Raw genomic sequence first — 22,953 nt, 5'->3', positions numbered from 1 at the left:
ACAACCTGCATCCTGGTGCCCTCCCCGGCATCTGGCAATCAGAGGCAGCCTGCCTCTAAAACCAGGAGCTTGCACATACCTACTATGACTTGTAACCTGTGATGAACTTTTCCTCCAGAAATCTGTCCAATCCCCTCTTAAAGGCATCTAGGCAAGATGCCATCACTACTTCCTGTGGCAAAGAGTTCCGCAGACTAATTACATAAATGTAACACTCCTCAATTTGCACTGTGCAGTGACCCTCCCTGATGTGAACAATCTAATCTCAGTAAGGCCAGGGTCTGCGGGAGACATTTTGCTGTGCAGGTAGAAAATGCAAGCACAGCATAACCTCCTATTAATTAACATGGGTACAATCCAATAGGATGTTCTTTGCAAGCCTCACTGAAATGAACAGGAGATGCACAAGTCATTTCAATAAGGCTTCTGCACAAAACGTCCCTCAGGGTTAGCCCCCCCCAACTTAATGCAGTCCAACATCCTCCCCTTCCCTTGTTACCTAAATAAATAATGGAGGGCGTTCCCCAGAGTCCTTAGAAGGAAGGACTCTGTATCTTCTCTACAGTCAGTCTCCCAACCCTCCAGAGGCTTTCCCAAGGCTTGCTCCATTAACCGAATGACTGCTCACTAAACCTTGTATGCAGTTGACTTGTACCAAGGACAGGTGAAAGATCCAGAAGCCTTTGGAACAAGTGGGGTGAGACCATAAGGGAACCAGCTGTGCATGAAGCACAATGGAGAAACCTCCACAGCCAGCCACATCAGTGGTTATGCAGCAGACAGGGGACCAACATAAGGGCACTCACAGCCCACTTTCTCCCATGCCCAAAGATCAGCTTCAAAGGCCTTGACGTCCGTCCCATTATGAAGAGCAGGTATGAGAAACGGGGCCTTTCTGGTGGTGGCACCTTCACACCACCACAACCTCTCTAGAGAGCTTCACAGGGCTCCTGTGTTTAGAAAGGTGCTGGCACTGAAAACTCACTTATTTAAGCAGCCTTTTCATAATTAATATTTAAACTATTAATGGTTCCTGCAAATTTATGTTTGCTGCTATAATGTTTTATCATATAGAAGTTTCTACATGTGCCTTTTAATATTTTGCTTTAATTTTGTAAGACAGACATTCCCAAACTGGGCAGACTGTGGGATGCCTGCATACCAGGGGAAGCACCATTACTACCACTGTAACCCCCCTTTTGTCCTGCCCCCCAAGTGCTGAAATAACCTGCCCAATTAGCTGCCTTAAAAGGGATGGTGAATTGGGAGAAGGCATTTCAGAACAGCCTTATACAGAACAGAATTCTAGAAAAGCAGGGTGAAAAAAATCAATCTAGTAAATATGAAACATTCTTGCAACCCAGCACCATTTCCAACACTCACCTGATGGCAAATCCAACTCGACACCAACCCACGTGCCCTCCTGGAAGTCTGTTGGGCCAACGTATCTGACCATTCCCGTTTTATTTGTACCAACAGTCACATATTCACCTTCCTTAAGCCAGTCCGGCAGCTCATTTCCTTCTTCTGAGTCAGAGATCGCTTCCAGTTTTTCCTCAGTGGTGGTTTCTGAGCCATTGTTCTGGCCTCTCTCTTGAAAATTCTGCTTGCTTCTTTCTCCCACCTTCTCTTCCTCCAAGCCTGAGAATCCTTCTGGCTCTCCTCCCAGCATGTTCGAGAAGGATCTCAGTTCTGATGGCCTTACTCTTTGGATTTTGAATGGAGAGGTTGCAACGCTAGACTGAGGTGAGAGGTCAGGAAGAGCCTGAGACCTGGAAAGTCCCATTTCAGAAATGGCTGCTGGTTTCCCACGTTCAATAGAAGGAGAGTTCGCCCCTTGTGAAATCACCTGCTGCGGCGTCAACTGCAACTCTTGCTTGGAGAAGGAGGAAGAGACAGAAGGTTCACCTTTAACATCAGCAGGTGCAGAGGCAACAGCTTGGTCCTTATTTGAAGCCCTAGAAGAGGCAACCCCTGGCACTGACCTTTCACTACTTTCCCCATTCATTTTTTCACTGTCTTTAGTTCTCGTCTGGTCCGTTTTAAGGCCAGAGGAAACCATATCACATCTCACAAGAGAGGGACAACCCTCAGAAGCTGACGCGGAACAAGATTTTATAGGAACTTCAGTAGCAGATGCCAGCTGGACAGCTAGGGCAGGCTGGGGGGCATCACTCGCTGTGGGTGTCTGGCCACCGGCTTGTAGGGTGACGTCGTTCCCTGGCACAAGTGCTTCAGAAAGCGTTGCTGTGGAAACACTGTGAGAGAAATAGCCACTAGATGCTTCACTCAAGGGGCTTGGCGGTCCCTCTTGGGAATCCTGGGCCTGAATGTCCACCACGGACTGCTGTGAAGGCACTTTGGGTGACCTCTCAGGGTTCCTGTCCAACTCTCCAGACTGCACAGCCATCTCAAATGGTTCTTTGCTCCCTTCTCCTTGGTTGGTCTGAAGTAGAAAGCGATGCAATCAGGAAGAGGTCTTAAGACACTCTTACACATTTAAGAAATACAAACACAGTGGTTAAACAGAATGACACATTTTCATACATGTCCTTTTCCCAATTGGCCTTCACTTGTAAGATCTGAAGAAGTTCGCAACATTCTGATGCTTTCCAGCAGGAAATGAGAGACAGAGGAGACGCATGGGTATAAGCAGCAACAGGCAAGAAGATTCAAAGTGCCCTGCTGAATCAGAGTAAACAGGCCACGCTGCCCTGCATCCCCTTTCCAGTAGCAGCCAATAGTAACCTCTGAGAAATTCATATGGGAACATAAAAGTTACATCTTTTCTGACTGCAGTGTTTTTCCCCAGCTTTCGGTACTCAAAGGTACACTGCTTCTGTACAAGGCTCAATTTACCCAATCTCATCATCATTGATTTGCCCATTAATCATCATCTACATTCTATGAGCTTGCCCATAAGAACTGACTAAGAACTGAAACGGCTAGTTGCTGGTTCATCATTACCCTCCATAACCTAAAGAATCTAGTTTTTAACTCTCACATTTGGCTCAAGCCCACCCCCTCACTTTACTAATGGAAGATAACCAGTGGCAATTAGGCAAGACAGCTAAAGAGGACTTCCTGGTCTGGGAAGTACCTTGGAATACCATCTGCTGGGGGACAAGCAGCATGTTGCCTTTGTGCCCTGCTTGTGCACTTCCTGGAAGTGCTGGTTGGCTCCTGTGTGGAGTGGGAAACTGGACCCTTGAACCAGTCCAGCAGACTCTTCTTCCCTTCTGCTCTCCACAAGTACGTACGGTCACAGCTCCCTTCTGCTGCCTCCCTGCTTTGCCCCAAGGTTCTCCTCTCCTTCTAAGCAAGTCGCCACCCTCTCCCTGCCAGGCCACCTCAATTTCGTTGCAAAAAGTAAGCAAGATTCCCCTATCTCCACTGCAACACCCACTTTGTCCCTATCAAGCACTCCTCAATCCCTGGCTTCAAGGAAACATTCTCCCCACGCCTGTCATTGCTACAGTGCTTAAAACAGAGCCTACAGTAGATAGAAGAAATGGGTTTGTGAAGCAAAAAGCTGTTGGGACCCATTGTAAGTCCTGGGGCTCATGACAGACAATACCAACACCACCCACATGGCTTACATTTTTTTTTTAATCTTGAGGCCTTGCAAGCTACTCCCTATAATCTCTTTTTAAATAAAGCTGAGATTCTCCAGCACTGAACATGCCCCAATCCATACGGCACCCAGTGTTTAAAACACAATTCTAGGGACTCACATGTTTAGACACACGCTAGTCCCAGGACTAAAAAACTGGACTGATCATACCAAGTTCCCCCTATATATGAACGCAGGTACATTCATTTATTTGAATGCAGCAAACTGGCTCCAGAGAAGCAGTTTGGCTAATGGGCATTTTGTTATGGCAGACTTGGTGGGATTAATATCTAAATGCACACAGCGCAAGAAATATACCCCACATCATTGACTGAAAGATTATTTATATTACAGGAAACGGGCACTTGCTGTTTGAAAAAGGCGATTTATGTGAAGAGGAAACACAAGTAAGATCTATAAGTCTCTCCCAGTTATTTGGCTTAATTCACAGGAGGGATAAATCACTCATTTTCAAGTCAAGTGTCACCCTGTGTAGCCCCCTCTGATCCAAACATTGGTCCCTTCCCAGATACATTAATCGCAACACTACAAGCCCTGCAGGGTATGAAGTTAACAGAGCCTTCTAAGATTAACAGTCTGTTTTAGTGATGTATGTCTTGGCAAGAGCATCAACTAAACCGGAAAGATCAATAGTTTTGGCCAACCTGTGCACTGCAGGATGCCTTTAAATCTCCCCTGTCCTCCCTTTGGCAGGGCAGAGGGGAAATGAGGAAAATTTTTACCTTCAGTAGCTGGAAGCAGCATGCCTACTTCCTACACTCTGCTCCCCAAACCCCTCCCCCCAGGTCACATGGGACTGGACACTCTCTCTGCGTGCACCACCTCAACTCTGGGTGGGAAGAGGCTCCTCTCAGAACACACAAGGACCCCCCATCCCACAAGGTCAACAAAAGTGGTGTGGGAAGGACCCCAACAAGGCAACCACAGGAAAAGGGTTCCATTGCAGCGGTGCACTTTAAGATGAAATGTTGGGGAGCAGGAACCTGAATGTGCTTCACAAAGCAGAATGACACCTCACAGGAGACATGGGGCTGCTGCTCATCATATGCCTGGGTGGTTCATGGAGCAAGGTGGTTTGATTATGTTGGACCGCCACTCCAGCGACTACACTGACTGCCCAGTTGTTTCCAAGCCCAGGCCAGGATATTGACTTTTAAAGCCCTTCATGGTTTGGGTCCAGGTTATCTGAGGGACCGTCTCCTCCTATGCAGTCCAGCCTGCCCTCTTGGGTCATCTGAGAGGGCTCTCCTACAAAAGTCACCTTTGTCCCAAGTTAGAATGGTGGCGACACAAGTGTAAGCCTCTCTGTTATGGTGCTACAACTATGGAATTCCCTTCTGGGGGCATGAAGAACGACCCCCTCCCCCTCATGGCTTTCCATGGAGGACTCAAAACATTTGTTTCATTGGGCATTTGGGTGACGGGTTGATGTGTGCCTTTGTGATAGAGTTTTGGTCCAAATAGTTGCCCCCCAATAGTTTTATTGTTTTTATTAATGATTTTATTTATGTTTTTTCATATTGCGTATTTTAGCGTGGAATACATTTCTTAAATAAAATTAATGAACTAAGCACTGTGCTTGTGTGCAAAGCGTAGCTCTCAGTGGTTTGTGTGATCCCCCCCCCACCATTTTATCCCCACAACCACCTAGTGAAATACGTTGGCTGAGGGTAGTGAGTGGCCCAGGGTCATACGGCAAGCTGCATGGCTGAGAGGTGCTTTGATTTTGGGTTCCCCTACTCCAAGCTGGACACTTACCTCCCCGCACAAATCTTCTGCGTCATATTTGGGATAATCCAGTCTTTGACTAACCACAGCAGCCACCTCGGACACTACCTTGGTAATCCTTACAACCACCCCACAAGGCAGGTGAAGTTTTGCAGAAGGGAGATTGAGACACTGAGAGATTATAGATAAGGTGAATGTTTAACGGGGGGGGGGAGGGGTTGCAAGAAAACAAGGCCCAAATACAGTTCACATGTGGTGAGACTTGCCAAGGACCGTACCTGCTTAGTTTTTGTGGCGCTCGCATCGATGCTGGCAGACTGGACCATTATTCGTGGCACAAGCTACCGGAAAAAGAGACACTCCATAGCATTAATCTTCTGAGTACCAAGTACAGTAAATGGCTTTTTGAGCACAGCAGAACTCATCCCTGCCTCTAAAGGCTGCTTGACTGAGACAAGAAGTTCTAACCCCACAGAACCCCTCTCTCGATCGGTGTGTTCACACTGCATTCGCCATGTGGACTAATAGTTGTTCAAGTGGATAGTGCTGTGAAATCAGAATTGACACACGGGGATTCCTTCATGCTCTCCCTACAGCTGCACCGTCCTCAGGGCTCCTTTCAGTGAAGGCTGCTACTCCAGGGAGGGGAGGAGGCTTTCCCCCTACCATCATACAGGGCCCCCAAGTACACCACCATCACCAGTTTTGAATCTTCCCTGGTGTTGCCAGTTGTAGCTCCTTTATTTTGTCTCTATTCACCGGGAATCAGCCTGCCTCACCCACACAGTCCCATCCTAGGGTCCATTTCTTAGTCGTGCTGTACTGGTTCTGTATAGTTTTATTCTTAAGAGGCTGAACACTCCCTGTTGTTGCCCCCTCTCTTTTGGTAGCCCACTTGCAAAAGGGTTTTATGGAACTTCTTTAGGATCAACAAAAAAACATTACACACACGCAGGTAGTGTTCCCCTCCCCCTTGCTGCCATATGTGGTGAACCTTTACATATTTCTAAACATTGTTCTCTGAAAGCTGTACATCGACAGCACTGGCGCACATTCCCCGCCTCATTCTTTCTCTCCTCTTAAAATGTGAAGTTATCAGCAATGAAATTTCTGTTTCTTCCAAAAACACACCTCTTCAACAATAAATAGAAAGTAGGGCAGTGTTTCTCAGACTGTGGGTCGGGACCACTAGGTGGGTCACAAGCCCATTTCAGGTGTGTCCCCATTCATTTCAATATTTTACTTTTTATATATTAGACTTGATGATACCATGGTATGTGACTGCATTTGGGGAAATGCTACAGACCTGTAATTTTAACAAGCTACTATGTATATTCTTTCAACAATGGTAGTAAATAGAACTTACTCCTGGGTAAGCGTGGGTAGGATTGTGGCCTAGGATTGTTAAAAATTTTTTTGCTTGATGATGTCACTTCTAGTTATGACATCACTTCCAGTGGGCCCTGACAGATTCTCATTCTAAAAAGTGGGTCCCGGTGCTAAATGAGTGAGAATCTCTGATGTAGGGAGTACTCCGCTATCTGTTTATACAACATTGGTGGGGAAAGGAGAAGAATCCCATTAGGCTGAATACGTAGAAGTTTTCTGCATTGTTAACTGAGCACACAAAATACAACCGTATCTTAATAAGTGGTCCACACACCTGATCACCAGGATGACAATCCCTCCCTGGTTTCCTCCCCCTGAGTCCTGCATACACTGCAAAGAAGTCTGACTGATGATCCCCCCCCCCTCAATTTTTCAAACATGAGCAAAATTTCACCTGAGATTTCAGTAGGAAGTATGCTATAACTTTTGCATCTTCCACAGCACTGAAAGAACACCCAATGCTCCACCACAGGGTTACATGTCACTCCCTGCAAAGGGGGGGGGGGGGAGAAGAGGCAGGATTTAGGGCTACTAGTGCCAGATCTGGACTAAGGGAGGGAGGTAAGTAATTTCCATCATCTGGAATGGCCCAAAGTGATGGCAAATACTGTCTCCTACTCTCACTCCCCCCACCCTGCATGCTCCAATTTCCCAGCATTCATGCTTTCAAATCTCTTTGGTCAATCAGCATTTGAGTGTCTGAAGCCTATCTGGCTCTTAAGAGAAACAATGTGGATCGAAATGATTTCCTTTACAGCTGCCAAGCAAGTCCCCCTCCTATTTTCAAAAGGATGCCAAATATCTTAAAAAATGTTTTTTTCTACCTTTGCTAGTCAATTTTAAAGAACCAAGAACAACAACAACAGAAAGCAGAAAAAATAGCAATTATCAAGAGCACCAATTAAATAACTTTGCTGTCGGCAGCAAACAGATGGGTAAGAGAACATCCTCGCCAGGTGGTAAGTATAGAAACAAGTCTTTTATATGAGACAGGCCAGAAGCAAAACCCACAACAAACACTTACAGATATCTGCATCTGAGAACACACAGCTGTGGATGGGGAAAAAGAAAGCCAGGAAGAAATCCCCAATTTCTTCTGCAAGATTTTATACCATTAGTCACAGGGAAGTACATTCCTCTCTCAACTTCTCCCAATATTATATACCCATCACGTGTACTCTCAGAATGCAAAAATCTTAGCCTCAGTCTCTAAGCACCCTTACCAAACTACAGTTCTCATGGTTCTTTGGGAGAACTGAAACACTCCCGTCTGCAGCCAAGATTAAGATGTCTCCAGCCAAGATTAAGCCATTTAGTTGCATATACACAACATGGATAAAATATGTACATCTGCGGGCTGGGCAAAAATGGGTTGAACATCACTCAAAACACAAAGAATAGAACTAAGCTTCCCAATAACCAAAGGTGTTTTGGTTTTTTTAAATCAAGTTTCTAACCCTAAGAGCTGGACGAAGTTGCTTGTTGAAATTGCAGAAGCCAGAGAGGTGCCTGAAGTAGCTGAAAGGAGACTTCAGTGCCCCACATTTTCCCCACCAAGCAAAAACCAAAATTATGCAGAAAAATTGTGGAATAAATTATGCAAAAGCATTGCATTTGCATCATTTATCCAGGCTGCGGAATTGAAATTGCAGACAGAGAGTGAGCAAGTGAGTTTTTAAAGCATGATGTACAAATAGCCTTGCCTATGGCAGTGTTTTTAAGAATTCATCTTTCTGGAACTGAGTTGAATAAAGCTCCTGTTGAAGTAAACTCTGGTACTGAGCTTCCTACAGCAAGCGATGGCAGCCCCAGAGGAGAGCCGGTTACACAGCGTAGGAGTTTGGCTCCAGCCACAGAACCCCTAGCATTTTGTAGCAGGGGGAGGGTGGATCGAACCCAGCTGCATAAGAACATAAGAACAGCCCCACTGGATCAGGCCATAGGCCCATCTAGTCCAGCTTCCTGTATCTCACAGTGGCCCACCAAATGGAGCACACCAGATAACAAGAGACCTGCATCCTGGTGCCCTCCCTTGCATCTGACATAGCCCATTTCTAAAATCAGGAAGTTGCACATACACATCATGGCTTGTAACCCATAATGGATTTTTCCTCCAGAAACGTGTCCAATCCCCTTTTAAAGGCGTCCAGACCAGATGCCGTCACCACATCCTGTGGCAAGGAGTTCCACAGACCAACCACATGCTGAGTAAAGAAATATTTTCTTTTGTCTGTTCTAACTCTCCCAACACTCAATTTTAGTGGATGTCCCCTGGTTCTGGTATTATGTGAGAGTTTAAAGAGCATCTCTCTATCCACTCTGTCCATCCCCTGCATAATTTTGTATGTCTCAATCATGTCCCCCCTCAGACGTCTCTTTTCTAGGCTGAAGAGGCCCAAACACTGTAGCCTTTCTTCATAAGGAAGGTGCCCCAGCCCTGTAATCATCTTAGTTGCTCTCTTTTGCACCTTTTCCATTTCCACTATGTCTTTTTTGAGATGCGGTGACCGGAACTGGACACAATACTCCAGGTGTGGCCTTACCATCAATTTGTACAATGGCATTATAATATTAGCCGTTTTGTTCTCAATACCTTTTCTAATGATCCCAAGCATAGAATTGGCCTTCTTTACTGTCGCCACATATTGAGTCGACACTTTCTTTGACCTGTCCACCACCACCCCAAGATCTCTCTCCTGATCTGTCACAGACAGCTCAGAACCCATCAGCCTATATCTAAAGTTTTGATTTTTTGCCCCAATGTGCATGACTTTACACTTACTGACATTGAAGCGCACCTGCCATTTTGCTGCCCATTCTGCCAGTCTGGAGACATCCTTCTGGAGCTCCTCACAATCACTTCTGGTCTTCACCACTCGGAAAAGTTTGGTGTTGTCTGCAAAACCTAGCCACCTCACTGCTCACCCCTGTCTCCAGGTCATTTATGAAGAGGTTGAAAAGCACCGGTCCCAGGACAGATCCTTGGGGCACACCGCTTTTCACTTCTCTCCATTGTGAAAATTGCCCATTGACACCCACTCTCTCTTTCCTGGTCTTCAACCAGTTCTCAATCCATGAGAGGACCTGTCCTCTAATTCCCTGATTGTGGAGTTTTTTCAGTAGCCTTTGGTGAGGGACCGTGTCGAATGACTTCTGAAAGTCCAGATATATAATGTCCATGGGTTCTCCCACATCCACATGCCTGTTGACCTTTTCAAAGAATTCTATAAGGTTCGTGAGGCAAGACTTACCCTTACAGATGCCATGCTGATTCTCCCAGCTTCTTCTCTATTTTGGGCAGAGAGAAGGGGAGCAAGATTGATACAAAGGCAAATATCAAAGGACACCACACCACTATTGCCGCCACAAGGAGGATGCCTGTCTCTTAAACTTTCTCCACAGGGCAGTAAAAATAATAAATGTCTTGGCAGTCAAGAATGAGAAATACCGACAAGTTCAGCACGTTCTTAATTTCATTGGGGAAAAAACAGAAGGGAAGGTGTGGTGCACTGAGAATATTTGTCCCAGCACACTTCAAGTGTATTGGGACACGACTCTTCCTCTAGAATGTGTGATTTGGATAATTCACACAGCTTCAGAATACAAGGCTAACCCTTGCACAGATCCAACAGGATGTCTTCAGAGAAGAGTCTTACAACCTGAAATGTGTTGGAGCCAACCACATTGCTCTGGAGCCACCTTGGAGGTCCCCGTATCCATTCAGTTCTGTGCTAGAGCCTCTCCTCTTCCAGCATCTTTAGTGAGGATACCCGAAAACCATCGAAGAGTCAATAAGTCAGGTGCTTCTCTGTTCACACGGTGCTGCCTTTTAAACGTATTAAGAGGCACCGCATCAGTCCAACAGAATTTGATTTCCCCCAATTTTAGCAGTGCATAAACACCTTAATCAGAACGCTGACTTTGGAGGTACATAGAGCAGATTTCATCGGAAGCCAATCTGCTAGTTACATGAAGAATCCTATTATGCCAAATTAATTCAATCTGACTAATTAGAGAGCAGGAAGTTCTCTCAATTATTTTATGTACCTTCTGAGAAATGCACTTGAATACGAGAGTAGATTACATTAATTGCAGCTTCCTCGTTCTACAGATTAGTTTCTGAGCGCGTGCTGGAAGGTCAAAGGCTGCAGCTGGGGGGCAGGGGTGTTACTTGTGCCCCACTCAGAAGCTCAGATACAGCAGTTGCTGAAAAAGCCAATACAAATCTGGCGGGCAAAGTACGTGTCTTGTAAATGGAGAAACACCGACTTTCTAGGATCACCACACAAATGAAGATTTGCCCTGAAAAGCCAGGATTCAATAACAAAGTATTTTCCAGCAAGGAAATGGAATTCTGTGACTCATGCAAGTCAGAGGACAGGACTCTCAATGGCTATTAGTCCTGACAGCTATGTGGAACCTCCACATTCAGAGGCAGCAAGAATGCTAGCTGCAAAGGAGTGCCGGGGAAGAAAGCTGTTGCCTTCGTGCCTTTTTGTGAGCTTCCTGTCTGATCACTGCGGGGAACAAGATGCTGGGTTACATGGAACACTGTGCTCTGCTGTCTTGAGGGGAGCACTGAAGTAGCCCTGACAAATGCTGCTCGGCCTTTAGGACTTCCGAGTACACTTCTTCCAGTGAAAAAATGGCTGCTTGCAGTTCATTAGGCATGCTTATTATGTACATAACACCATCAGTGTGCACCATAAAGAGATGGAGATAGGACTACAGTAGATAGAAAGAATAAGCATTTATTTCAGTTGCACATAATGGCAGCACAGCATGGGGATTATGGTGTTGTGCCAAAAGCCTAAGGTGTACGACGGGAGCTGAATGTTCCCTGTGGCAAACTTTTGGCTTGAAATTTGATAAGGTTCCCTGGAATCATCACTCCCAGTTGACCATTTCTGCAGCTAGGTTCACAAGAAATGGTGCTCCTCTCAGCAGTCATTTCCCCTTTTTTTTGACCCAGGAGATCCCTCACCATGACACTAGATAATGAAGTAGTACCACGGTAAGGAAACCTGTGAGTAAAAGAAGGTCAGCTGCCAACAGGAGGAGTGCTGCCCAGGGCAGCATGGCACCAGCATGCTGGCTTCCCCCTCAAAAATCCACCCAATCAACCATCCAGCTTTGTTTCCTTCTTATGAGGCACTGAAATGGGGGAGGTGTTTCAGTTCAGCACAGGTTTTGTGGCAGGATATGAATGAAATAGAGTTGGAGTCTCAGGAGTATTCCAGAAGGTAGTTCCCTAGTTGTTCACATTAAAACTGAGAGTGAGGGCGCCCCTTACAATCCTGACTGCATCAGGCATTATGGTACAGAAGATAGTTATGATGAAAAAAAAAATCCACTTTTCCAATCTGCAGTCTTCCTGATCAATTCAGTCCTTGCTCCAATCTATTAACAGGACGTAACTATCAATTAATGCTTTCAGCACTGCTGGATTCTTTACTATCTCAGCAAGACAGAGCACTCTCCTTTGGCTACAGGTCACCTTTTATGCCCCTTTCAATACACCACTAATTTACAGCTAACACATATTTTAAGAGCTGGGTCAGCAAGACTCGATGGTAAGGCCTCACTCAAGCAGTCACTTGCTCAAGCCTTGCTTGCCTGCCTGTCTTCATGGAGGTGTCTGTTACCTGGTAGGCAGTTCCCCAAATCCTTCCTTTTCTTGCCTTGGTTTGTTAAGTGCTCTCCGAATAGTTCGGGTGCTTTTCCCCTTCCTGCGATGTCTCTGAGCAGTGACTGGATCTTTAAATTCCTCCTACCTGTTCTCCCAGGCACCGCCATCTCGGGTCTCACAAAATCCTGCGAGACTTGGGCGCCACCATCTTGGATCTTGCAAGATCCTTGGTGGTGGCACATAGCTGAGCTGGGAACAAGAGGCTGCAGGGCATCATGACCCTGGTAAATTTGAGAACCACTGCTATTAAGGAGATGATTACAAGGGTCATCATGCCTTATCTAAGTGGCTCCCTCTTCTTTTCATTACTACTGAATAATGTTTTCTTTAATTTCCTCTTAGCTATCCAGACTACCCTCTTTTCCTTAGGTCTTGCTCTTCTTCGGATTTACACTGCCATATGGACAGGTACACAGAAACATAGCTCCTCCACTCTCCCTCATGCATTCTCAGGAAGATGACCAGTTGAGATGCCTTTGCACCTTTCCCTCAGCTCTTGCCCCAAGTCATTTTTATTTTTTTTTTACATTTTGCTCCACATTTCTGCCGATGCACTAATTGCTTTCTAACAAATAATCTTCTGTTTCTATGGCGCCAAAGGCCATCCTGGCAGGGCACAGTCACCGATTAAGGTGGGAGCAGCCATCATTTCCTTTTGCAATAACATTTCTTGGCAAATGCAACAAGAATATCACTTTGTCCTTTTAAAGGTCCATTTTATGGCTGTACAACTACTGCGATGACTACAAATACACTTTTTACAAATGCAAATGTGGAACCTGCATTTTCATATATGCTCTGTTTAATTTACTTCTCAATAGTAGGATGCATTCAGCTGTCATGTTTCCGAGTTCCTCTCTAGCGTATTTAATGGGCCCTCTAACTATGGATTATTGCTTTGCACCTCATATTCAGCACATCAGAATCCACAAATATGCTTAGTTTCACGGGAAAACACTGAAGATACCTTGGCTCTTGATTAGAGAGGAAAGAAGGCGCAGGGCATCCATTCCTCAATAAGCCAGCAATTCTAAAGTTTGCTACTGTGAGGTTCTGCCTAGGTGGGGAATATGGAGCACCTTTACACATAACAAGAACTTCCATACTATGGGAAGAGTCAGAAAGCAAAAGCAGAGATAATGAGAAGGCAAAAAAAAAAAAAATCTAGCAGGTGAAAGAAACAGAAGACATCCACAGTGATGTGAGGGAACCAGACTTTTCCTGCAGAATCAACATGGGTGGAAATACAATGCTCCACAAATAATGTAGGCCTGGGGACACACCATTGCCTTCCTGAGCAACATGCTGAACGTAATCTTAATTTGGAGAAAGAAATTAGGGAGGTATCTAAAGAAGGCGGTGTAGCAATGAGTGACTTCAATTACGCACATATAGACTGGGGATATTTGTGTTTGGGTTATGACAAAAAAAGAAAATTTCTAGGTACACTAAATAAGTGTATCCTAGAACAGCTGGTCTTTGAACCAACCAGAGGAGAGGCACCCCTGAATTTAATCCTATATGGTGTCCAGCACCTAGTTTGAGATGATAATGTTTTTATACCATCAGTGAACAGTGACCAAGGCACTATCCAATTCAACATACATGTAATTGGAAAGTTATCAAAAAAAATCCAACACACATAAATAGTGCTGGATGTCATCAGCATATTGATAACACAGCTCAAAACTTTTGGCATAATATGTTAAACATGCATATACAGTATGGAGACAAAACAGAACCCTGAGGGATTCCAGAGATCAAAAGCTAAGCAGTTGAGCCGCAGTCTTCCAGCACTACCTGCTAAAATCCACCCCCTTGAGAGCAGCAGAGCCACTGTAAAATAGTTATCCCCAAGGATGCCCAGAAGAACCTCATGGTTAATGGTATCAAAATCTGCTGAGAGATCTTCTAGAACCAAGAGAAGTGCACTCTCTGTGTTCCTGGTGCAGATAACCCAAAACAGGGTTGAAACCCACACCGATAAGGATCCAGACAATCGGTTTTATACAGGAAAGACTGGACTTGAATGAATGAATGAATGAACCTTTATTAGGCATAGATTAAAAACACACACACACACAAAAAACCGTAAAAGCAAACATGACTGAACTTGGGTTGTCACAGTCAGTCAAGCACCTTGCCCCAAAATGGCGTTGGATATAGATCAATAATTGCCTAGCTTTCTAAGATCTAACAAAGGCTTCTTCAACATAGGTCTCACAGCCTGTTTCAAGGCAGGTAGGAGAGTGTCCACTACTCAACAGAGCAGAAAAATGGGGGGTCATAATGGCTCCGCCCTAATCAGATGAGATGCTTCTAGACAGATGAGGGCAAAATTCTCTGTAAAACACTTTGAAAACGTAATAAAAGGGGGTAGATAAGTTCTTACTAAGTGTCACGTCTCTTCTCTTATAGACCTAAGGAAAGCTAACAGAATGTCCTTCACTCAAACTGAAAAATGGTAGGTTATTTAAACTTATTGGTACCACATCTGTCTGAATCCCATTTTTATTTTTATTATTTTTCTAAGCACCAAGCATTTTCAACTAATGTGATTTACAGTAACATCAGTTCCAGCAACAATGGTAAAATTTATGATGTGCACTTAGTGTTGTTTGTGTATTGCCAAATGGAAAGTGCACTTCTATTTTTAAGCCATGACTTTATGCCTCATCCCTCAGCCTCCCTCTGATAAACCAGTCACCACCACCCAACTAACCTCCAAAGGTGAAGGTCCAGAGCAGGGCCTCTGCAAATCTCAATGACTAGGCAGGTTCATACAGGCATAAGCGCTCCTTTAGATACATTGCCATAGAGAAGATAATTGGGCAGGGGCTAGATGAAATGTTGGGATCATTTCAACTAGAACTCGAAGCTTATCCTGCTGCCCAGAGAATCCATTGCTTTCAAATGCCCACAGAAGATGTGCAGATGCCAAGCGAAGGGCCCTGCAGGAGGCTTCTCCAAGGGACATTCCATTCACAGAAATATTACTCTAGGTTCTGCCCACCAGCTCTTGTTCTACACAAAGGATATCCTTTTGTTGGAGTTACTGAACACTGTCTGCAAGCATTTGAGGAAGGAACTGAAATCTGTAAGAGGAAAGTTCTGCTAGTGAATAAGACATCTACTTGGCTTAGAATGAGACATATGAAAAGCAAGATGAATCCACACTATTTTCATAAAACATTGTTTCAAAAACGGAAGAATTTTTTGCACTGTGCGATTGCATTGCCGTCTCCTGAATTTCACTCAAAACTGCCTTTGGACTACTGGTGATGATTGAGGGTCAGAAAAACTTTTTATTTTCCTGAAATTTATGATGGTTTTATAAGAATTTAGGGTGCAGATTCCAAAAATGACATCAATTTTGCCCTATCACATCTAGTTTTGGATACGGCATAGCCTCATTAATGAATAGCTCAAATAACTTCCTCATGAGGAAGCTATTGCATAGGCTCCCTCAGGAGGAATCTGCTTGAACCATTCACTAATGAGGCTATGTGTCATTTCCAGAACTAGACGTGACAGGACAAAAGTGATGCCATTTTTGGAATCGGCACCCCAAATTCATATAAAACTATCATAAATTTTGAAAAGTTTTTCTTACCTCCATTTCACAGGCCTGTGTAATTAAAGTTGGTGAACTGGTTTTGAACAGCTCCCGCTGAGCTTTTCCAGCCACAATGAATTTTACAGAATGTACTTAATATGCAACTCAAATAGCTACTTTTAAAGCTAACCTTTACAAACTTAATAGAATAAAAGATTATACCAAAATGCCATTCTTTGGCAGCGTTCCCTCTCAGAAGCAAGAAACAGGCTGAATAAAATCTTAAACAACTTAAGGTTTTATGCCTAGCAGCCTGTCCTTTTATGACATTGCAAGCTCAAGGCACCCAGACAAAATAAAAGGGAGCCAACTCTGAACACCTGCACCTGAAAACAACTGTTGAAATGTCAACTGAAACAGGGAGCACTGGGCTCCGACTGCGATATCTCAGAATTTCAGGTACTAACTACTAATGCTTTGCAGACTTACAAAGCATTCCTTCCTAGAGCACTTGCTAAACTTGTGACTGTACCCAAAAGAAAACAATGAAGAAAAAATGAGAGTATGAAGCCACCCTAGGGGAATGTTTTGCAGATACCAACCTATCAAAAACCTTCACACTGTGCCAACAGGAACCCAATACTAGTGCAATGTTTAACCACTGCATTTTTCCTCTTATGACATTTTATCTTCCATTTGACTAGTAGAGTCACCCAGCTCCTGAAATCCATTGTCACTCATCAATGATTTGCTAAAATATACAACCTTCAAGTGACACTGTTTAGCACTTCAGACCACTTCACTGTGAACTTTTTAACACAGAGAAATTTGACCATCTTTAAGCACCTGTGGGGGAATGTGCTCATGTCATTCCCTTTCTCATCACAAGAGACTTCTCTGGAGTCACCACATAGTGGATGTCAAAGTGAACCACAGCCCTGTATTGGGCAAGTAACTGCATGTGGAACGATTCACGTCCAAGACCTTTGCAATGCAATAAATCACATTTCTCAATGTTTTTGGCTCATGAAGCCAATCTGAGCCTCATTTCATCATATGCCTGGCAAGTTTGGGTTGCCCTAACTTTTGCCCTCCAGGAGGCTAAATGGTCCACAATGAGAACTGCTGCTCTAAATCAAACAAGCCCACCTGGCATACATTGCTGCCAGCCTGGCACTTGACAACATCCTTCTGTTCTCACAGTTCCAGGCAAAACCAACCAACAGGAAGTTTACTCCTGAACTCCTAAACCTAATAGATTCCATATTTGGGAATACATGTTAAATGCTCCCATCAGGGGAACAAACATTTGAATTTTTTGCAAGCAAAATTTTGAAATAAGAACTACATGATTATTTTTCCCCTCCAAATTTGCTTCAACTTTAGTTTGGCTGGCAAATTCATTATGGTTTACAAGTCATAGTAGGTATGTGCAAGCTCTTGGTTTTAGAGGCAAGCTGCCTCTGATTGCCAGATGCAGGGGAGGGCACCAGGATGCAGACTGTCTGTTGTCTTGTGTGCTCCCTGGGGCATTTGGTGGGCCACTGTGAGATACAGGAAGCTGGACTAGATGGGCCTTTGGCCTGATCCAGCAGGGCTCTTCTTATGTTCTTAAGTTAGGATGGGCAACTTCAAATTCCCCTGTGGTAGAAGAAAACCTTGGAAGTCCATTCTAAACCCGCTGCTGGGCAAAGAACTTCCACCTTTGCCTCCTCTACAGTTTTCTACGTATGTTGAGTTCTTACCTGCTGTGCAAGGGGAGATGGCTGTTTGCCCTTTTTCTCATCTCTAACAGGAAACAGAGATTTAAGAAGCTTTGGCATCTGGGGAACAAAGGACTTTACAGGATTCAAGTAAGAGGCGGCCAGGCTCCCAAGTCCTGTGAACAAAACATTAATTTGAGGACCCAGTTCTACTGAACACCAATTTTGCTACCTACTGTTCACTTCAGACCATTTCCAAGTCATTGTGATGACCTTTAAGGCTAGCAGTTCCAAGAATCCAGATGAATGGGCAAGTTCTCCATGCTTTAGTACTCTCCAGCTACAGCTCTATGCTTTGCAGTTTATACTTTAGCAAGTTTTATATTTGTTATTCTTGCCTTGAGCGCTATTTGCAGATAGGCAGTATACAAATTCTTACAATAGACACATACATGACTGCACTGGAAAGCTGATTTCCCCCCCCCTAAAACTGCTTGTCCACAACTGCCTTAAAGTTTACAGACATTTTTACCTGGTTCAGTAGAACCATTCTGCTGCAGAGACTCTGAAAGACTTGGGCTAGAACGGTCGGAATGTCCTGACAATTGCGATACATCTTGCTGGCTTTCCCAACGACTCTAGATAGAAGGTAAAGGTGAGAGAGAGAAGAGGAGAGACAGAGATAAACCCAGATGCACCAACACGCGGGAACAGCTTAGCAAACCTCTACAGAACTCATTGTATGCAGAAGCAGCAAAGAATCAATAGAAACTTAGTATTGCCCAGAATGTCCCATTCAGTGTCAGAGGCGGAGGCTTAATGCTGAACCAAAACGGAGCTCCCACTGACCCATAATGCCAGACCCTCTCCCCCTCTGCTCTCCCTGAAAGTAAGAGCCCGACACCAGTAACTCAAACTTTTTTGTGTGAATGACAGCTACATTTTCTTAAGATGTGCTTTTCTATACAACTGTACTGAATGTTCAGCGTAAAAGGAAAGAGGGAGTGATACTAGCTCAGAAGATGTGGTATAGGTTGGGCACAAAAATATAAGCAAGCCTAGGACTGCCTGCTCCCCAACGACCAATGCTTTTCCTTTCTCCTGCTCGTTTGTTGAACACCTAAAAATAATGGGCACTGGACAATAAGGCTTAAAAGACATTTAGACAGCTGGCCCTGGCAGGCGTGGTCTAGGGCTACAGCTTCTGCGCTGTCTAGTATAGCTACACTGGAATGTCAAAGACACTCAGTTGCAATATGTCAATTGCCAATCTGTGTTCTGAAAAAGGCCTGCAGCTACACCCTCTTTCACTTTTTCTGCAGTCTTCAGGTTTGCCTCCAAGTGCACTAGACTCAATGGGCTGCAATTTAAGAACTACTCCAGAACATTTTCATAGCCTTCTAATATGAAGCACTTAAGAGGTAGGGTGAAAAGTGCAGAAAATTAGTGCTCATGCAAAAAAGTCCTCATATGAAAAAAGGTTGAAGAGCTTTATAGGAGGAAGAAATTGGGTCTTTGTGCTGAAGCACAAGGAAAGCCAAACAGCACCATCCATGCTGCACTGTTTGAAGCCTTCAAGTCCTGGTAACTTGTGCTCAATTCCGAGCCTACTCAATAGGATCAGGTTGCAAGATACACAGGTGTTACTTTGCAATCTATTAACCACCCTTCATTGATTTAGACAGCCAGAGTTGCCACATGCTATTGCCAAATGGTGAAAATCTGAGCGGAGTTAATGTTATCAGAAGGCATCTGATTAGTCTCCACCACCAACTCCAAGGATGAGATTTCTTTGCATTGCCCAACAAGCTGCAGCTGTAGAGTCTGTATTTGACTGGCTGTTTGACAAACTGTTTCCCATCTGTTAGAGAAAATGCTCTTTGGGAAGAAGTGGTGGCTCTTCCGTGGTCTAGGCTGAGAGACAGAGAGAGAAAAGCCCCAAAATGTTAGCCTCCCCAAAAGGACGGTCACAGAGAAAGAACATATCCATTATATGTCTGGACAACCTTTGCCAAATGACTAGACACCAAGGTCAGACTTCATTAAACTAATGCTCATCAGCCACTTTGAGAACATTATGCTCTGTGCCTCACATTGGCACAAGGTTTCAGCACCTTCCAAATGATTCTCCTCTCTCCTGCACCAACTTGTCATTCATGCCCTTGCTTGGAGTGCCTGAAGGGAAGCAGCCTGGGGCAAACCACTGGCATCCCTGCCTTCCAGACCATCACCACTTGTAGCCCCCCTGCCCTCCCCCCGTGGTGCTATCCTCACTTCTGTCATTGTTGCCCCCGCTTTCTTTGCTCTGTTATTTTTAGTTAGAAAATTGCAGCAGATGTAAAAAGATTTTTTAGTGGGGGCTGCTTAGGATCCGCTGTGGCCATTATCAAGGTGCCCTTTGAAATGGAACCTTACTAAAGCCTCTCATTTAAAAAATAATTAAAGAAAAAGTCTTGGCTGCTATGAATATCTGTTTTCATCAGTCTAAGGTCTGAACATCAGAAAAACAACCACAAAGCTGCTATCACAGGTTCTACATTTAGAAACACTTAACTTGTTCCATTTGCTAAATTTGCACATTAACAGATCCCCCACTAACCAACACTAAAGCAAACATAACTTAGCTTTCCTTTTGCTTTACGTATTTTAAAAAACAAAAATCCTAGTTTCATTTATTTTCTGATGTTTCTGTTAATACACAACTTTCTCCTCTGACTGTTTCAGCTCTAATGACCACCACCAGCCTTGACAAGTACACCCCTCCCCTGCAACCGATGACACACCCAGTCAAATGCTGTACAACAGCCATGTATGGCAGCCCATCAGATGCCTGATAAATCTTTTGTTTCGATGCTGGCTTGGAAAAGCAAACATGGCAGGTAGGAATGGACAAGCACCTGGAGAGTCACAATCCATGATGGGAGGTTGCACTGGATCAGGTGAGTCACAGGTTGTGTGGACAAAGCCTTGACTAAACCAGAGAGACACAATCCACACTGAGACTGGACTGACTGTACACTGTTGCAAATATATTCCATATATTCCAGCCTGACGCAAACTCAGGGGCGTTTGGGGTGCTCAGAGTTCTTGGTTTTCGAACCCTAAAGCCCTCAAGGCCCCCCTGTCCAGTAGTACTGCCACCACCCTGTATGTGCCAGTGCCTCAATCCAGGGACACTGAGACCCTCTAGGCTTAACTCTATCCCTTGCAGGCACTGAGCGCTTTCTTCAATTTAAGCTTCAGTCCTCAAGTTACTAGACCTCAATGAGCACTTGGTAGCTTGCTGGGCAGGATTCTGAACCTTTGTCCCCAACAAAGGGACCTCCTGGAAGCATCTGCTTGTTTACCACTAGAAACAGGATGCTGAATTAGACAGATCCTTTGTCTGATACAGCAGTCCTCTTCTTACGCCTTACTTATGCATATCAATACATTTGCTCCTGTTCAACTCTTGCTAATTGTCTCTCCCACCTGCCTGTTGCTCCCCTCAACACTATCTATCCTTACCCTACTACACCTGAACCCATGAAACTGCAATAACTGCATAAGTTTCCCTTTTTTATCTGCATTTCCCTCCCCTTCCTCTCATCTCCTGTGCCAAATTTTTGACTAAGCTCCTCCTTTGTGCAGTAAAGTGCCATAAAAAAATAACATGAGCAAAACCTTCCCACCAGCTCTGGTCAAGCCGCAAGCCCATCACTTTAAAGCAATGCCATTTCCACACCAGTACGTGTACCATCACCTTCAAAAGGGTTATCTTACTACTAGCTTAACTAAGCACAGGAGAAAGCACAACACCAGAATTTCCAAAGCAAATGTTATCTGTTAGGGCAAAGAGGTTCAGGGCAAAGCACTCCAGAGTGGGATAATATATCAATTTATCCCATTCATTAGGTGGACCTAATGAATTAGTTACCTCTGCCAGGACTTTTGGACACTGACACATGCAATGAGAGATGGATACCGTTGAAAGGATAAGAAACAAAAAGAAAAAAGAAAAAAGAAAAGCAATGAAAATTCAGACAATGAATCATCTTCTCTACTTAAAACCTTCACTGGTTTGAAGAAACGGTGTCAACCTTTCATGCTTAATTTGCAGATGGTTCAGAAACCCATATATTCAGTTATAAATACTAGAAAAACAAACAGCCACCCCAAAGTAAATTGTGCATCACCCCTGGCACTTATGGGACTCAGATGGGTAAGAATGGGCACAAAAATCCAGCCCCAGTTAAACACTCTCAAGTCCCAAGGATTTCAATGTATGATTCTGGGGTTTGTGTTCAACTCTCTTCTACTGAAACTTAAATGGGACTTTAAAGTGCTCAACTGTGAATGGATCTTGTCTAATTGCTGTCATATGTAAACTCTGATGACATTTCTTTCCTTTCTTTTCCTTCCTTTTTTCTTTAAAGGAGATTCCTGCTCTAAAGTATGTTTAGCAGCTATGCTATCTTATTATAGAAAAGCACTCCAGGAGGAAATAAACTCCAGGAGGAAATCTCTACCCATCAAGAACTCCTTGGAGTGAGCACTACCCCCCAGCCATTTCTGTGAAACAAGACACACAATATGGATTGGGACCATCATACATGTGTGCTTTCCACTGGCAATCGGTGTAACATGGCAACTACCAAGAAGGTACATTGAAAAACTCAGTGCGTGGGACATTTTGCTTCTGGCAGAAGGGAAGTTCATGAGGGGAGAGACTGGTTGGAATTCTCATTGTGTAGGAAGAAATGTCTGGAAATATTTAGCAGTGAGAAAGGCATACTATACATGTTCAGAGGCACCCCTCTTCTCCAGAGAGCCTGCAGTTGCAATTTTTAAAAATGTTCCAATTAATGGGTGCTGAGCATAAAGTAAGCTTTCCACCCCAGCCCAAGATCAATAAATGAAAATGAAGGATACAAATCTTTTCATAAATTAAGGATTCAAGCACTAAAATAATACATCTGGGTAATGAGCTCCATTACTGAAAACTGCTGCCATTCCTGAACCCCCAGATTAAGCCTCTCTTGACAGTTCTGTCCTGCTTTAACAAAAAACTGTCTGGATTCAAGGCAAACAATTTAGCAGTGAAAAAATTAGGACTAAAAGAAGAAACTGTACACAGCGATCTGCCTTTCCTTAATGCCAGGTCTGGTATAAAAGACGTTTCGTCTTGCTTAGCTCTGAATGGAAAATGGAGGCTTCTCCTATTATGACCATCAACCACTGTTATAGATTCCTTGTGTACTATTTTTCCTCCTGC

The 22,953-nt window shown here is 44.2% G+C and overlaps 1 protein-coding gene across 1 annotated transcript in view; it reads right to left on the bottom strand.

Moving 5' to 3' along the window:
* The window catches only part of KIF13B (kinesin family member 13B), a 143,725-nt gene that overhangs the window by 5,700 nt on the left and 115,072 nt on the right, over nucleotides 1–22,953 (bottom strand). The window contains exons 36-39 of the mRNA XM_066626486.1: nucleotides 18,232–18,337; nucleotides 17,742–17,875; nucleotides 5,641–5,703; nucleotides 1,384–2,446 (exon numbers count right to left, since the gene is read on the bottom strand). Of these exons, the coding sequence (XP_066482583.1) occupies nucleotides 1,384–2,446; nucleotides 5,641–5,703; nucleotides 17,742–17,875; nucleotides 18,232–18,337 (1,366 nt within the window). The remainder of the gene's footprint in view (nucleotides 1–1,383; nucleotides 2,447–5,640; nucleotides 5,704–17,741; nucleotides 17,876–18,231; nucleotides 18,338–22,953) is intronic.

The sequence above is a fragment of the Tiliqua scincoides genome, chromosome 1, assembly GCF_035046505.1.
Source record: "Tiliqua scincoides isolate rTilSci1 chromosome 1, rTilSci1.hap2, whole genome shotgun sequence".
In the NCBI taxonomy this organism is placed as follows: domain Eukaryota; kingdom Metazoa; phylum Chordata; class Lepidosauria; order Squamata; family Scincidae; genus Tiliqua; species Tiliqua scincoides.
This window is presented reverse-complemented; position numbering and strand designations above follow the sequence as displayed.